The sequence below is a fragment of the Strix aluco genome, chromosome 3, assembly GCF_031877795.1.
Source record: "Strix aluco isolate bStrAlu1 chromosome 3, bStrAlu1.hap1, whole genome shotgun sequence".
In the NCBI taxonomy this organism is placed as follows: domain Eukaryota; kingdom Metazoa; phylum Chordata; class Aves; order Strigiformes; family Strigidae; genus Strix; species Strix aluco.
The window spans coordinates 71,365,645-71,382,506 of NC_133933.1; the positions used below are offsets into that span (position 1 = coordinate 71,365,645).

The 16,862-nt window shown below is 36.6% G+C and overlaps 1 protein-coding gene across 4 annotated transcripts in view; it reads right to left on the bottom strand.

The window, feature by feature from the left end:
• LAMA2 (laminin subunit alpha 2) overlaps positions 1-16,862 on the bottom strand; it is a 391,440-nt gene that overhangs the window by 100,723 nt on the left and 273,855 nt on the right. For 3 of the 4 annotated variants that reach the window (XM_074819148.1, XM_074819146.1, XM_074819145.1), the window contains 8 exons: positions 16,547-16,726; positions 15,590-15,778; positions 15,260-15,498; positions 10,483-10,600; positions 7,004-7,138; positions 6,246-6,370; positions 2,737-2,823; positions 1,641-1,834 (listed from right to left, as the gene is read on the bottom strand). In XM_074819148.1, coding sequence (XP_074675249.1) covers positions 1,641-1,834; positions 2,737-2,823; positions 6,246-6,370; positions 7,004-7,138; positions 10,483-10,600; positions 15,260-15,498; positions 15,590-15,778; positions 16,547-16,726 — 1,267 coding nt within the window. The remainder of the gene's footprint in view (positions 1-1,640; positions 1,835-2,736; positions 2,824-6,245; positions 6,371-7,003; positions 7,139-10,482; positions 10,601-15,259; positions 15,499-15,589; positions 15,779-16,546; positions 16,727-16,862) is intronic. The other variant, XM_074819147.1, reaches the window with a different exon arrangement.

The window sequence follows — 16,862 nt, forward strand, 5'->3', positions numbered from 1 at the left end:
GAGCTTAAGATATATGATAGTTCAGAATTAAGTCCTAAACTGCATCACACTGCAGGACATTAGAACTTTATTTCCCTTAAGTACACTAAGCTTGTCATCAACGAACCAAAGCCATATTATTATTATTAATATAGAAATAGAAGTATTTATGTGTATATTCCCAGTAATCTCTCTATTCATTTTCAAAAGAGTCGTACCTGGGAATCAGGACAAATGCAAAAGCACTGAACCCAATAGTCATATTTAGAAGCTTAGTTCTGCTAGGTCCTGATCACTCTCTGAGAGCTGATCACAAACCTTAAGCTGAGAGAAACAACGTTCTGCACTGTGTAGTCCCCAACCCTATGTGTCCAATGTCTTTCTCTTTAACACTCAAAGAAGCCACACATTTCATTCTTGACTGATATGATACCTTCAGCCGTTTTTAGCACTTCTTCAGTTTCTTTATTTTTCCAATTTGCTTTTAAAATATTTGCAATTTTTTTTAGCTGTACTAGATGATTTTAATATTACAGAGCTGTACACCTCTGGGTATTAAGGTAAAGACTGAATGCATTCGGGGGGGGGGGGGGGGAGCGCTCTTTTTTTTGGTGTCTACTTGCCTTGGTGCTACATGTCTGTCACATAGGGAAAAAAAAACCAATGAAAAAGCTCCAATTAAAGTCCTATAACAGATAAAAATCAGGTAAAGCATCAAAACCAGTTCATTGTTCCTAGACAATATATTCAAAGATGCACAGATTAAGAAATATTATATACTGTAGACTTACTGGATCTGTATCTGTATTGTACTTTAAAATGAACAATGATGGCCTCAAGAGGGGGAAAAAAACCAAGAGATCACAATAAAATTAGTTCCTACTCAGCTGGGGGAGACGGAGGAGACAAATGTAAATCCTGAGTGAAATAAGGCATTAAGTGTTCTAGAAAGGTTTTGCTACCTGCATTTTTTTGATAAGACATAAGCATACAATACCACAAGAAATCAGATTGTGGGCTCAGAACAAACACTATCCAATTTCATGGAAAAAATTCCAAATAATAATAAAAGACAAGACACTTGGTACATATCAAAATTGAAGGTAGAGAAAAGATACCAGTACTGTAAAATGTAACTTGGTGTTTTAGGCTATTAGTTTTCTATTTTAAACAAAGGAAGTTCTTTGTTCCTGGATATATTGTACTGTCGTTCCTTATGTCTTTTAAATTCCAGTGGGTGGTTGTTGAACCAACATGACCAAGCAAACCTTGGTAAAAACTTTCTATCTATCTGACCCATGGCATAGAACATTGCAAATGATGGTTAAACATTTAGGACAACACTAAAAAATTCACTAAGAGCAAATATTGTCACAACAGCAGTGACAACATTTAGAAAAACTACAGACTTCAAAAATCCACAAAAATAATTCCTTCAAAGCTTTATTGTCAATTTTCAGTGAGCATATTAAAAAGTATTGAGAGTTTTCCTAACATCTCAAGGCTTGTGAAAAAAATGGACCAGAATGCCAGAGTAGTAAGAAACCTGGTAACTATTTTCAAAGAAACCCACAGAACTGACTGATGCACAAGCAGGGTTGAATTTCTGAAATACAGCAAACACAATCAAAAAGTCTCCAAAATTGCATTAGTATACGTACAAATGCATTTCATGCCATCACGCGCGTGCCGATGTTCACAGCCAACACACTTCCACCCTGTGAATCCAGGCTTGCAAGTGCACTGTCCAGTGACAGGATCACAGGGGACAGGCAGGGAACCATATTGATCACACTCACATTCCTGGCAAGAGCCTCCTGGAGTTTGTGGGTTTCCCACGTAGCCAGAAGAACATCTAGATATTGCAAATACAAAACCAGGTTTGGCCAACTGAGACACATAGTGTACTACAATGAATACTTGGCAAGCTTGTAAACAAAATGTGTATGAACATTAATTCATGAACCATTAAGAAAATCTTTGGTGCTTTATGACTCAGTATGCATTTGTAGAGGGCAAAAATGTTGTAAACTGTCCAACAAACTGATAAGAACTCAACCAGGACATGGAACAGTCTGGATGGAAGGAGTATGCAAAAGTGATTCCACATCCCTAAGAGTTTTCAGTTAAACTTCTGTTATACTACAACAAAAAGGTTTCTACATTAGCAATGTTTGGTCTATAGACCTTTTTTTTTTCCCCACTAGCCACTCGTGTTTTGTGTTAGAAGTGAAATCTTATAGTAGACACTTGTAAATTTTGATCATCTTAATCCCACAGCATTTCTATGGATGGGACAACAGCTGCTGTTTAAGTCATTAATTTTCAGTTGGTCATTAATATGTTTACATGTAAGTGTCTTTCACAGTCAGTGCCCATGAGGACACAATAATCACTAGAACAAAGGGTATGAGTGACATCAAGGCACACTATAAAAATGGTATCTAATTTTAGACAAATTTCATATTTTTCAGTTTAACTTCTGAGGCCCGGGGGGAAAAGAGACCCCACAAATAAGAAAGTAATACTAGGACAGTATCTGTGATATAAATAACCCTGATTATCAATTTACAGGGGGCATATATAAAAATTGCCTATTATGGCTGAGTTTTAACAACATATAAAGAGGAAATAACTTATTCAAAGGCATGCATTTAAACATTAGTAAATATACGTTTACAGTATTGAGGGACATTGCTCTCATTCATTTCTTGCCCGCCTTTCATTCTCTCTTTCTTCTTTTTCCATTCATCCTACCTTTCACAGTATCGGCCTTCATATCCAGGTGGGCATGCAGTACACCGGTAATCACTAGGTCCTTCCGCAACACAAGAAGGGCTGAAACTAAAACAAAAGCAAATAAAAAACTTTTTTCAGTCTATTGCATCATTTCAGTCTAGTCAGCTGTGCAGAAGGGCCCATGGTAAGCTCCACTCTTAATGTAAATAGCAGCATTTTCATATCTGTTTATAAGCACCTGTGGGAGATCCCTCCTTTCTGTATAAGTATTTTGTGAATGCCTTGCTGTGATGCTGGCACAATTTAGACAAATGCTGGAAGGGTATAATCAATGAGGGTTGTATCAGAGGGGATGGAGTTAAGGACACCCATGCTGTAGGCTTGTGTGACTGAATGGTGCTATTACTCACAGTGATCCAGAAAAGGTAATAACGGGAAGGATGTGAAACAAAAGATTAAGAAACTGAGCTGACATACATCTAGCATTTCCAGTCTGATTTAATTTTAGTTTGAATAAAAGAAGATAAGCCAGGACACAGAGACATAAAGAGGGAGAAAAAACCACAGTCATAGCCACGTGGAATCTTCCAAAAAGGCAGCATCAGATGATCTTCTCAAGGGTGTACTGAAGAGAAAAGACTGTCCTACAGAGCAAAAAAACTAAAAGCCACCTCTTCATGATCAGGGAAGGATCATATTTTAATCATAGAAGACACTAGGTTATTTTACTAAGCTGTAACATAGATGAATAACTAGTGACTGCAGTGTGTACCTATGGGGACTGTGCAAAGTAGCATGTTGCTGGAATATTAGTGCTTTAAGTGTCTGCACAGACAGTCAAAACAAACAGAAACAGCAGATAGGGATAAAAAAACACAATTAAATATTAAAATGGTGGAATACTGTAACATTCTTTCAGCTCTTTGTGGGAGAACCAGAAAAGCACAGAGGCTGCTAGCGGTGAGTCCAGAGCTCCTTCTTGGTACAGTACAGTCAGCATCCTACTCTTAACTTGCTTATAATGCATTAAATCAATAGCGCTTGAATGAATATATAAAATTACAACTTTGCAAAAAAAAGTAAACAAATTGATCTATTACTCACAAACTCATTATCCAACACATTTTCAGCTCTATAAAAATAGATCCACACCCCCAGGAACAACTCATTCTCTCTGTTCTTTTTTTTTTCCAGCTCATTGTGTTTGAAGCTGCCTGCTGATTGTACAGGAGTATAAAAACAGTATTTAAACCTTTAGTGGACTTTTGTAAAATTTCATAAATAAAAATAATTGCACTATACTAATTTACAGATATTACCATGTCAGTCATGACATAATAAGCTAATGAGATAGCTCATTAGCCATCTGCATTTCATGCAGATTATGATTACTCAACTACTATACTACTACATAACTACTGCAGGTAGTTAGATTTTTTTCCTTAATAGTATCTTGAAGAGCTTTCACTGAGCTGCACAACACACACAAATCCACGGTGTGATATCCTCATTTTCCACTTAATTCTGTAGCTTTATGGAATGGATCAGATCTATGACACCCAGGCCTATCCATCTAAAAGTTAGGCATGTAGTCTAAGCCAGCTATTCATGCATCCTCTATTAGCAGTGGAAAATGGAGATGCACAGACAGGCATATACACACATCTGAAACATCTCCTCCCTCACCCTCTCTCCAATAGTGGTTATCTTCAGTTTTAACATGGGTGAGATGTACAGTTGTCTGTCCCTGCATTTACTATACAGGTACCAAGATTGTTGATGGCTACAGCTAACAGAAGTAGAAATCCCATCCATGACATCTAGAGACAATCTGAGTTAAGCTCTATAAAACTCAAGCAGTTCTGTTTCTGGACGTGCTCAGATCTGACTCCTCTCTCGACTGCCACTAAGATATCAGATTACTATTTCATGATTAAGTGTATTTACAAATTTGAGACTACGTGTTATTCACTTATCACCTATGTTTTTTTGAACAAAAAAGCCTCATGATCACTTTTATGTAAGCATGCCACAAAAGGTCCTGACAACATCTGCAGCCATGCAGGCCATGTGGCTCTTCACTTGCTCCACCTTCCCCAGGCAGCTCAGCAATTTGAGTGTGCACCCAGGACACACATACTACCTGGAGTCCACACATTTCTCAACTGTAGAGCACTACAGTGACACACTCTGTGTTTTACATTAGTTTTTAGATAAGGTACTGAAGTGACTTCTGGAGCACAGTGTGGAGACTATGTCTAAATTCTTGTAGCAGGGTGCCATAACCACCCAGGTGAAGAGTCCCGATTATCTAACACCTGTATTTCTGGGCAACCAAATGTTTTTAAGCCCTAGAAAAAAAATCGGATTGAATGATATTTTCAGCACTTCCTCCTGCCAGTTATTAACAGAATAAGTTTTTTCCACCGTGTTTGCTCATGTGCAAAGCTGAGAAGCTTGGTCAGTCTTGTTCTTTGCAGCCTGAATGTCCTTTCTTGATAATAGTAAGTAGGACACATAATCAAGTCATAACAGAAACATTCATGAAAAAGGGTGCAACTCAGAAAAACTTGCAGCTAAGACCACATTATAACTTTGTGAGATAAGCCCCTTTTATAATTGCTTTGGCTGTTCTCAGTTATGTATTTATGAGGTTTGCAAGTCTTAAAAACACTTGTCGTGGATGAAGATCATGATGCGTTAGATTCCCTCCTTCAAAATAAACCTCAGAACACCCCAAAATTAGAAAATAAAGAAGAAAGAAAAAAAAAAAGCCCAAACCTCTCAGATATACTGGCTGAAATACTCACTAAAAGGTCCTAAAGGTCAGACAAAGCACACAAAAATGGTTTTAAGGAACACTTCTAACCTTTCAAGACAACTATCATGAAATACAAACTTTTTCAGAGCAGTACTACGGTATGATGCCAAATAATCATTAAGGGCTTCTCAGCGAAACAACAAACAAATCTCAAGTGTTAAAGTATCATCTGTTGGAAACACATGCAGAGACATCGTGGCAAGGCTCATTAGCATAAAGCAACCAATAAAATTTATGCTGCAATAACTATATTGCTTTTAAATTATTCTATCTTTCACAAATTGCCTAAAACTCATGTAACATTAAATAAGGAATCAATAAATTCCACAGTGGAGCAAGAAAGGCACTGTAACACATTTATACCAACATAATATATGAGCATAAGACTTTTTACAGCTCCCTTGAGGCTATATTGTACTTGAGTTCTGCACTAGCTTCATTTGTGAGAATACCTTTATAACGCACGTTCATTATCTGTTGAGTATTGCATTTTCTAGCACTTATTAATTTATTCATCGCACATTAGCAAGGGAGCAATTTTCAACTTTTAAAGGAAGATCGATTAGCAAAAACAGATATGAAACTTTTTAGTATGGCTTACATGATGCAGTTCTCCTGTAGCCATTTGAAAACGGACACAGTGAGCCCAAAACAAAGTTCTTGCTTGCTGGAAAGGTAATTCTGCACCATGAGTCTGCTTACTTACTTGTTACTAGAAATGGATAGGGGACAAGCACAAGGCTGACAGTCACCCGGAGAGCCTTGGACAATGCCATAAAATCCCAGCGCACATCTCTCACAGTGTTGACCAGCAGTATTGTGCTGACAATTCTGCAGAGGAAGGAGACAGAATGAGAGCTGTATTTGATAATTACAAGAAAGCAGACAACATTTTGTTCGCAGCCTCAGGGATTCAAACTTATTTCAATTCATAATTTCTCTCTCCCTGATATGATTCGCAGAGGGACTGCTTGCGTTAAGCATCTATCAAATGCCTGCTGAGTTATATATGGGTTTACAAGGAGAAAGAATAGAGGCCTGTAGCTAGCCAGATGTATCCTACAGAATTTCTTATCCCATTCATCCTTCTTTATCTCCTTTGTTCCAGCTGTTGAAGCAGGAGAAATAATCAATTAAAATTCAATATTACTGTATCAGGTCACGTGTATTATTACCTATAAAAGTAGTGTTGTGTTTATTGCACAACACACAGTACATTGGCTCTTTAGTTTGAAGGTATCTAGTTTTTCTTTTTACACAAATAGCAATTCAGAGGGGAAAAAAAGCGCTCCATATTCTGAATTCTAGAAAATCAGAATGGAAAACTTTAAAGGTTTGCTTTTACAACCCCAGTTGAACTTTGACACAGGCCATTTAAGCAAAATTGGATTAAAATATTGTCCTCTATTTTTCTAGATCAGTCACACAGCTTGCGAATTTTACATAAGTTCAGAAATGTAATACCTGACAAATTGATGTTTCAGAGTCACACATAGTACTGTGTCCATGACATTGACATACAACACAGGCACCTAAGGATTGAGCAGGTGTCCTTCCCACAGGTAGAGATGGAAGCCTATAAAATCCTGGAGAGCATGACTGCAATAAAAAAGATGCAGAAGAAAACAGATCATTACAGAGTGGACGGGGTATGGGAAGCATTGCAAGCTCATCTTTACAATCACCAGTTTTTACAAGTTGTGAAAAGAACCTGACAGGCTTCCAGCTGTGTTACAAACAATATACAGTACTCTACAGATAACAAGAGCCAGCCCTAATTGGAAACACTGCTGAAAAATCCCTGGAGCACTCTCCACTGGCATCAGGCTTTTCATATTACATCTTGAGAGACCTTTCATTCAGATGCAGAACACCTCACTGTTCTCACTGTGCATCAAGCATCATTCCTTTCATTTCTTAAGAATAAGGTTTGTTTTCGAAATACATTTTTTGCATGGACTGTGGAGAGCAAGCATGATGATTCTGTTTCCTTTGCCCTTGGTGAGCTTTTCAGGTTTGACAAGCTAATATCTGCTTACATACCGCCTGACAGATAACAAACAAAAGCCAAATGATAATAGTCAAAAAAATGGCTGCATGGCTGCATTATTTATAGTCATTTAATTAAAGACTGTAAAAGTACAGAATTCAAAATATTAAAGGTTTTCCATGTCTTGAGACTATCAGCTCCAAATCAAGTTTATCTATCACAGTCTCCTCTACCCCAGCTTGGCACTAAAATTCGGGAGAAACCCAAAAATTACTAGCAAAGCTGACACATGCAAAATCAAGCACTTGATCCTTATTTCAGGCTTACTATGCAAATCTATGAAAGTGTCTACATAGCTCCCAGAAAGCAGACAGCTATAGCAGTATAAAAATACAAACAGGACCATTTTGATAGTTCAGACCATTAGGGGTAAGTGAATTCAGACAAGTCACTCATCCCATGTATAAAACCCACCACCTAGTGGTGCTAGGAGCCTATGAAAGCTGTCTGCTGAGGTCATTCCCTACGTTAACCACAATTTCTGCTTTTTGGAAAGAATGGGAATAGTACACTTTGCACATAGCAATATAATTAATGCAAAATAAAACAAAAGAGAATCTAGAGTAAGTAACTTTTCATGATCAGAAGCAGGATTCTTCAGTCAAGCACTAGCTGACATGCTAGATTCTATTCATACAACACCACTCTTGACAGTTTTATAATCGTTGCCAAAACCTCCAGAGACTGAGTTATGGAAAAAGCATAAACACAATTATTTTCTTTAGAATCACAAAGAAAGTAATCTAACTCACTTCTGCTTTTCCCCTTTTATTTTGACTTAGACTACATCAAGATCCCTCAAGCATAGAAACAGTCTATCGGCTTTTACATGGTTTGTGAAGAATTCCAATTTAGATAAATAATCTCAAATGAATGTAATTTTGTTTCTTACCACAATTTCCTAATATTTTCCTCCCTCTTCATCCCCACAAGAGACCTTTTCCAAGCATGGTACAAAGCACAGTTTTACAAGTTCTGAGTGACTTTAGATTGGGGTATAAATATATGGTATATCCTCAAAAAAATCCAATCTCTAACTGTTTTTTCTGATATGCTACTGACACTCTTCTCACCTATTTTGATCTAAGCATTTCTGAGATAAAATGGGACACAGAAAAAAGATGAAGCGGACTACATTTTTCATTACTAGTTTGGAAGTTTTTCAGCAGTAGCCATTAGGAAAACTCTTACCACTGCTTTTTCAGTCTGCTACTGGATTTAAAGAAGGAAAAAAAAGGATATAAATGTCACTTCTAGTAAAAACTGCTGTGCACATAGTCCTTAGAATGCAATTACAGGATAAATCATGAGACAGATACATGTACCCTGTTTGCATTTGCTTAAAAAATGCCTGGGTATCAGATGCTTTTTCTCCTGCTAAAATTAAATAAACCTTCACAGAACACACCATAACCTTCACTGAGCACACTAAAAATAAAAGAAGTTATGAGCATGTGAAGATCACACAATTAACCATGAAGTATGAAGGCTGCAACCGAGACACTTATTCCAGCCTCCAGTAGGTGTGAATTAAAGTAACGTTCTAATTACATTATCATATATTTTCCTTCAAAAATGCAATTTGTTACAGTAATTTAAAAAAAATCTGTACTTCTGAGCAAATGCTGGAGCCCATTAATTTCTCATATGTGCATTTACACACATTCAGGTGATGGCTCTTTTCGAAACAGTGTGCAAAGAAAATGACTTCATTCACTTCCTTGCACACATTTCCTACAAACTCACTGTTCCTATTGCCTCATTTGCGTGTAACAAAATCCTGTATAACATCTGAAGGGAGCAGAGTTATTGCAGATAACAAGGCATCTTTCCCTTCATTTACTCACTCCAAATCTTCTCTCACTGCTAGCTTGGGGGAACCCTATATAAGATGCCACTTAGTCAGGATGTCTGAGGAATTTGCAGAATACTTGAGGTGTTGTTCCCTGCTACCTCCACCTAGCAATTGCAACAAAGGCATTTGAAAGTGCTAGTGCTGCTTAAAAATGAAAACACGGTGTTTTGTACAAAGGAAGATTGCCAGTCTACTCATCAAGAGCACAGACAGTCAAAAATATTAACTTCTATTCTGCATTCAACATATTACATCTTAAACACTTTCTCTGGTACCTATCATAAGATCCATTTTACAACAGCATACAAGTCAGCTGATTCTCTATAAAACTTGGGTACTTTTGAAACACGCAATCTTCAGAATGAAAATATTTCCATAAGTAAAAAAATCAATATAGTCCCTGTACAAAGAGCACTGAGCTCATTCAGTTGACCAACATTTTTCTCCCAGTGTTCAATGAGTTAGAAATTTACCAAACTTCAGCAGTTCAGGACAAAAGTTTCCATTAGTATCAGATCTATTTTATTTTAACACACAGTGATTCAACTGCTTCTAAGAATAAAGCAAAATACATTATTTGGACCATGTTCCAGAATTTCCCCCCCTCTTTAGAAGCAGCAGCATCACTTATATAAGGGGTACTGAAATCTGATAGGAGACAAGCTTTTGTGTATGGACTGAGCAAGATCTTATGTGAGTCCTATACCAGCACTGGAAAACAAATAATTGCAGCTTGATCAGTCAGCATCAGTCACACAATTCAGCCTCAGTGATGCTGACCCAGTAAGGCTCACTGTTCTGTATTCTAAGTATTTGAGTCATTGTCACGGTTTCAGTGGCATATTTGCCTAAAGCAAAAAAAGGTGCTTAAATTCCTTGTGAGAAACATACCTGAGAGAGAAAGAATATAAGTAATTAAATTAAAGGAGACTTGTTGCCAGTTAAAATAATTCACACTAATTATTTATCACACCTTACTAATGAATGGACTGAAGAAGGTACAAAGGCCAGTAACTGGAAGCCAGGTTAGTACTGTACCTCACAAGACAAACCAGAATAACCCAATGGGCAGTCACATTTCTCAATCAAGTAAGCCTGAGGAGTCATCCGAGACACAGTACCGCCTTCAGCAACTTCCATTGAGATCTCAGAAATCCTGAAAAAAAGGAGGAAACATCTCTAATGAGACTAGTCAAGCACTAACTAAAACCCAGTTAGTTAGTTCACAGTCAGCTGGCAAGGGAGAAAGTGGTCTTATTTGGCTGTCTGTAGGCTTCTCGATCTCTAGGAGACAAACAGCACTATTTTTGCCTCTCTTAAGGAAACAACAAAGTTACAACCACCTCTAGTCTCATTTTCCATTTCTAGGCAATAGTATAACTAACTTTTCTATACTGCTTGAGTCTATCTCTTTTTTTAATCTCTTTTCAGCCAAACTATTAACAAAAGCTCGTATCTGATTCTTCATTTGGAGGGACTCATTAAGAAATTGAAGTCACATACTACATGCAGTTCCAATTCATGACTCTCAGAGGTACAGCAATAAAATTGTTCACTAAATGAGCCTTTAATGAGGCAACTATTTAAAAAAATAAAATAAAATCTATCCTCAACAACTAAGGCAACCTAACAAGCTGTAGAGCGGACTGCACAGACATTGGACATTTGCCTTTTTAGCAGGAATTTTAAGATCTGTAGCCAGATACCCTTTCTTTTTTTATTTCCCTTAGGATCATTTACACACGTAAACAAACAAATTAAAGAAAACAAGTTCTACTCCAGAAGCATCTGCTAGTATCAGAAAGGGATATGTTTCCTGGTAGAGCTTCTGACATTTTAACTTTCCATTTGTTTGATTGTATTAATAATAGTAACCTTGCCTCCCAACCACTCCCTGTCTTTCCAGCATGCATGCTGACCTGCCAAATAGGGTTGAGTACATCACGGACAAAGACAACAAACATAATATCTAATGAAATACACTTACTCCTAATGTACCGCAATGCTGTTCTTTTAGCTTGCTTCTTTATTTTGGGGGTTTGTGAGTTTGCTTAAATTAATGCTATGATCTGGAACCCCCTACTGTCTTTGAGAAACGAAAAGGGTAGAATAGTGTAAATTTTAAAGCTTCAGATGTAATGCCAACCTAAGAGAAAATGCCAAAGACTGTGTAACTAGCTGAATAAATGTCAATAATGCTCACAGAGTCTCTTCATTAAGTGTCTGTGCATAGGGCTAATGCAGAGGAGCTCACAGAACTGTTCATCTCATCCCATGCTCCTAGTGCATTCATCTACTCCCAAACCTTGATTACTGAGTGATGCTCTTCTTCTTCACACTGGCATATAGGCACCCATGTCAAGATAACTGCAGGAAAAGCAAATACCCACTGCTGAACTAGACAAGAGTTTTGTGATTGAGCTTAGGTGACCAGACCCATACCTCCTGACATCTTGTGTCAATACAAAATCCCTAAAACATTTAGTAACTTAAACCCTGTGCTCTCTTCTTACTACCTGAAGAAAGGGGTTCAGTGGAGCAGGGAAATTGAACAAAATACCCCAAGCAAACAAAGTCAGGTGAAAACAAGACTGAAAGTAAAGAGGGCAAAATCATTTAGATCTAATATGTCAGTGTAAGCTTACTCTGTATATTTAATGGAAAAAACAAAATGAAATCTGCCTCCCCATCATCTCCAAGGCTGAGGTAACAGTCTGTGTGCTTCAGAAAAACTATTTACTGTCAGAAAGCTGTATTTACATAATAATATACTATGGGACCACAAAGCGACCTGTTGTTTGTGTGAAAATGTTACTTAAGGAAGGTCAGGCTTGGTTGATTCTTGGAACATGTCTAATAGGCAGCAGTCCAACAACTGCTACCTGATCAGTGTCAGGGATATTGAAATAATTCACAATCAAATTGAAAGCATACTTCCAATTCAAACTAATTTATTATCACAGCCCAGTTGCCTGAAAAGCAAACCAAAATCTAGTAACAGAAATGTTTCAATTTAGAGCGGTGAATGTGAAAATGAGAGCAACAAAATGAACAATATAGGAGAAAAATGTTTGGCTTTGGATTCTGAGCAGAAATCTCTAAATCACTAATAATGTTGCAGCTTTGAAGCAGAAACAACATTAGCATACCTGCTAAACTATATAGCTAATACAGCACTAAGGCTAGAACTAGGCTATTTTTAGGTTTCCAACTGCTGCCGCTGCTTTGACTTTATTTTAAAATGCTTTTCCTGTAGTTTATCACTTAGCTGCAGCTTTTAACCTCTACAATTGAAATTAAAGCACTATTAAAAACTTTAGAAAGACTTAATATATAATATTTTCCTCCTCTCATCCACAGTTTCTTTTGCTTTATACTTTTCTACTATGCACGGTCAGGTAGAAAGAGAAGCTTTACTAGTTTAGAATAGGGCCCTTATTTAGAAAGCACAACACACTCTATTTAAAGAAATGCTTTATTATAAGTCACTTAATTCAAATATATGTTTAAATTTGAGCATAAATATTGTCCTTTAGAGGGTCTCAGCCTATTTTTAATAAAAGCCTTAAATTCTTATGCAAGCTAATATTCCACTAACCTTTAAAAACATTTTGGGGGATTTTATGGTCTTAAGCAAAATTTCCTCTGCATCATTTAAGGTGATAACTTGCATAAAAAAAATGTGTTCCTGCTGTTTGTTTTCTACTTAAAGTCTCAGATGCCATGTGATGAATGCTACCTATGTAACTAGACAGATCATAAAAATCTATTGTAACATAACCACCTGCAAAATCAAATACCGTATTATATGCAAGGTTATGACTTCAGATGGAGAGTTACCAGAAAGACCAGATGAACTCTTTGCTAAGTCCTGCTGTCATATAAAATGTCACTTTCTGAAATGTGGTGCTGTAAAAAGCCATTTTAATTCTTTAAGTGCTACCTTGCAAACTTGCCCTGAAACTGAAAAGTCCTCCTCTCTTCTGTTACATGCCTCATTACGAGGTAGCCTTGATAAAATGGTGGTGTACTACATTGCAGGTCTAGTTCAGTCACAATGGTCATACGCATCTCAGAACAAAATCATGAAAACAGAGGTTTGTTTTCATAAATATGCTTACGATGCCTGAGCTGAGACAGTATTCAATTTTAGCTTCCACAGCTGAACTAGGATCTGCAGTGCATAAAGGGAGGGGAAGGGAGAAAGAGACAAAACGTGGATATACTTCCAGATTTTCCATGTTGTATTGAAGTTACTTTCGTAACTCTTTCCATGGGAACTCCCTGTGCTTGTAATACAATATCCTAAATGGAGTATGCCAAAATAAATGAAACCAATGTAAAACATTTATGGCATTTGTTGTTAATATTTAGCATCTAGCCAATGCAAGCTGGATGAATACTTTTCTGTAAATTATATACTTTAAATAGAGACAATAGCATCAACAATGACTGTTTTCTGCTGCAAAGTTGCATGGTATCTGCCACTCCTATTCACCTTCAAACTCTAAAGGTCATGTTCTTATAGACATATTTGTAACCTAGAAATCTAGAAATTATTTTAGCCTATCACTTTTATGATGGAATCATAAAAAGGACCTCTGGAGACCTTTGGAGTTTATCTCCAATTATTCCTGTGTCCTTGCTAAATTTTGTGTGCAAAGAATAATATGAATTCATTATTAAAAACTTTTAGGAATAGTCTGTGTAATCTATTCCAGAACTTCTTTACCCCCAGGAATTTTTCTCTCATGTCTAATGTGAATCTTTCCTGCTGAAGTTTAAGCTCATTTCATTTTTGACTTACCCATGGCAACAGAGAACTGATTCTTTTCTTTCTCTTTGTAACAACATTTTATGCATCTTAAGCCAATTTCCAGTTTCTAAATCTGGTTCTTTACACCTTCTCTCACAGGTCATATTTTCTAACTCGTGATGATGTTCACTGTTAACCTCTGAACACTTTAATCTTTTTTTCTTGAATTCCAGTATCCAAAACTTGATGCTTAGGCTTTACTAGTGTTGGGTGGAAGTAAAAAATTATTTTTTTGCACTTTGCAGCCCATATCTGTTTATACATGCATCTAGATTAGCATTTCTCAACAAGAATATCATTACTCAGTCATGTTCACCTGGTGATATGTTCTAAAAAAGAGACCTGTCTTTGAAGAATAGGTAACTAAGCAGTTGTTTCTTGTTTGTTCAATTGACTACTTCTTTCAAAGTGTGAAATCTTATAGCTGACCTTAAGATTGCAGCAGATTTTTGTATTATTTCTTTCATCTTGCTGTCTGAGGTCCACTTCAAATTTAGTAACTGTTATCTTTATTTCATCATCTAACTTACTAATGAATAAAATGTTGAATATATCTGTCCCTAATATATTGGATTAAGTAGCATTTCATTAAAGGAGTACTCTTTCATCTTTGCCTTTTTACCTCTTTTCCCACTTGCAAGAGAAAATTCCTTCATATGCTAACATTTATATTTAATTACAGCATCATGTTTTCATAAAGTAAACATTAATTCAAAAAATACTTTGGGTTTGTTTCAGGATTTGTGTGCTTACATGCATTTTCTGTTCTAGGAGCATGAAAATAAAGATTTCATTTGCCTGGTGTGATTTAGATTTTCTATTAAATAAAATGTCCCTCTCCTGCATCTTCTGCTATGCTGAAAGCTAACTCCTTCTGTTCTTCTCAGCAACTGCTTATAGCTTGTGTTATGAATAAAAATTCTGCTGAGAATAGCTGAGAGCTCTATCAGGTTATCTGTGACTACTGCACTATTTCAGACCACTGCATGAAACAGTTACCTGCTCTGCCTCATGATATTGCCATGCGTAGCCTTAATAAGAATGTAATGAATATCATACAACACATTCAGGAAGTCTTCCCGGGATACAGTTCTACTTGGTCTTGAGTCATCTCCATAATGTTTCCAGGTGAAATCTGCCTGGGACACTGTCCTGTTGATACCTGGGTCATCATGATGATATTCCCAGGGCACAGTGTTTCTGACTCTTTGGTCATCACCATAATATTCCCATTCATGCTGAAAGGCAGTAATACAAAACCAGATTATTAACAGTATTAAAAAGAACCAGGCACTTAAATAATGGGAAAAAAGCAGATGGAAATGTTACCTCTGTCATCTCTATCTCATGCCTTGTCAGCTGCCCAATCAGAGGGGCAGCCATATGTCGGACAATAATTCTTGTATGAGTGGAAGGCCCACCTCTTATGATGACTTGTGGGTAGTAAGTAGTAAAACCTGTCTCTTCTCGTGCTTCAAAATAGATTGCATATTTCAGTTTCCCTCCATAAGCGGTCAGCTAACAAAGTGAAACACAAAGTACAAAAAGAAATCTCATTTTCAGTTAGCTAAAAATAAATTTATGGGCATATGTAGGAGCTAGATATACTCTGCACCTGTGTGCAGTCTAATAAATGTGTGTGTGGTAGAAAATAGCAATACATACTTGTGGAACTATATGGGGACAAGGGCTGTGTTCAGAAATACCCATCAGCAATTTGTTATTGTACTATACTAAAACCAAAGTGTTATCTATTTCTTTATATGTGCCTTGGTGGTCCTCAAAGTTTGTGTTTAGAGAAAGAAACATCTAAACTGTCCTAAGCCAAACCAAGAAATATCACAAGCACAAAATAAATTGTCACAGAAGTGCATAACAATATCCAAATGGAGGGTTATTTCAATCATTTGCTCCTGTGTAAGATCAGGAATTTTTTATTTAAAATGGGAAGAAACAAAAAGTTACAAGAGAGTTATATTAAATTAATGCATCTTAATTTTTCAAATAACATTTTAATGAGAGAATCTATCCTGTGGAAAAATATTACATGTTACTGTCTGTAAATATCTATTTTAAAATAGCATTTATGTAACAGATTTGTAAATTTCCATTATAACAGAGCAAATAATTTTTAATAATGGAATGGCATTTTTTTTCTTTTGATGTACCTTCCACTGTGTGATGACATGCTTACTGGAAGGAAGAAAAGACATTGCAAAATACAAATATAAGCAAAAAAACCCTTATATAAATCCATGTGAGTATTCAGTGGAATTTTATGTTTACCTTTTGTCCCTCAAACTGCTCTGGAAGTCTCCAGTAAACAGGTTCTGAACGAAGATCCTGTATCACCTGTTCTATATTTGCTACTATTTCAGGAGGCTGGAATGCAATCCCTGAAAGAGTGCTGCGCTGAAGCTTTTCATCCACCAGTGGCAGAATAATTTGTTCTGGCTTCAAGGTCACCTATGCATATTCAAAAAAATTGAGAAGAAAATCAAGTCTATTTTTTCCCCACAAAGTGTTAGTCTTTAAATTCTAAATCTTTAAAAAATTATTTCTAGGTAATTCCATTTCACATCATGAGCAATTTGTCACAAAC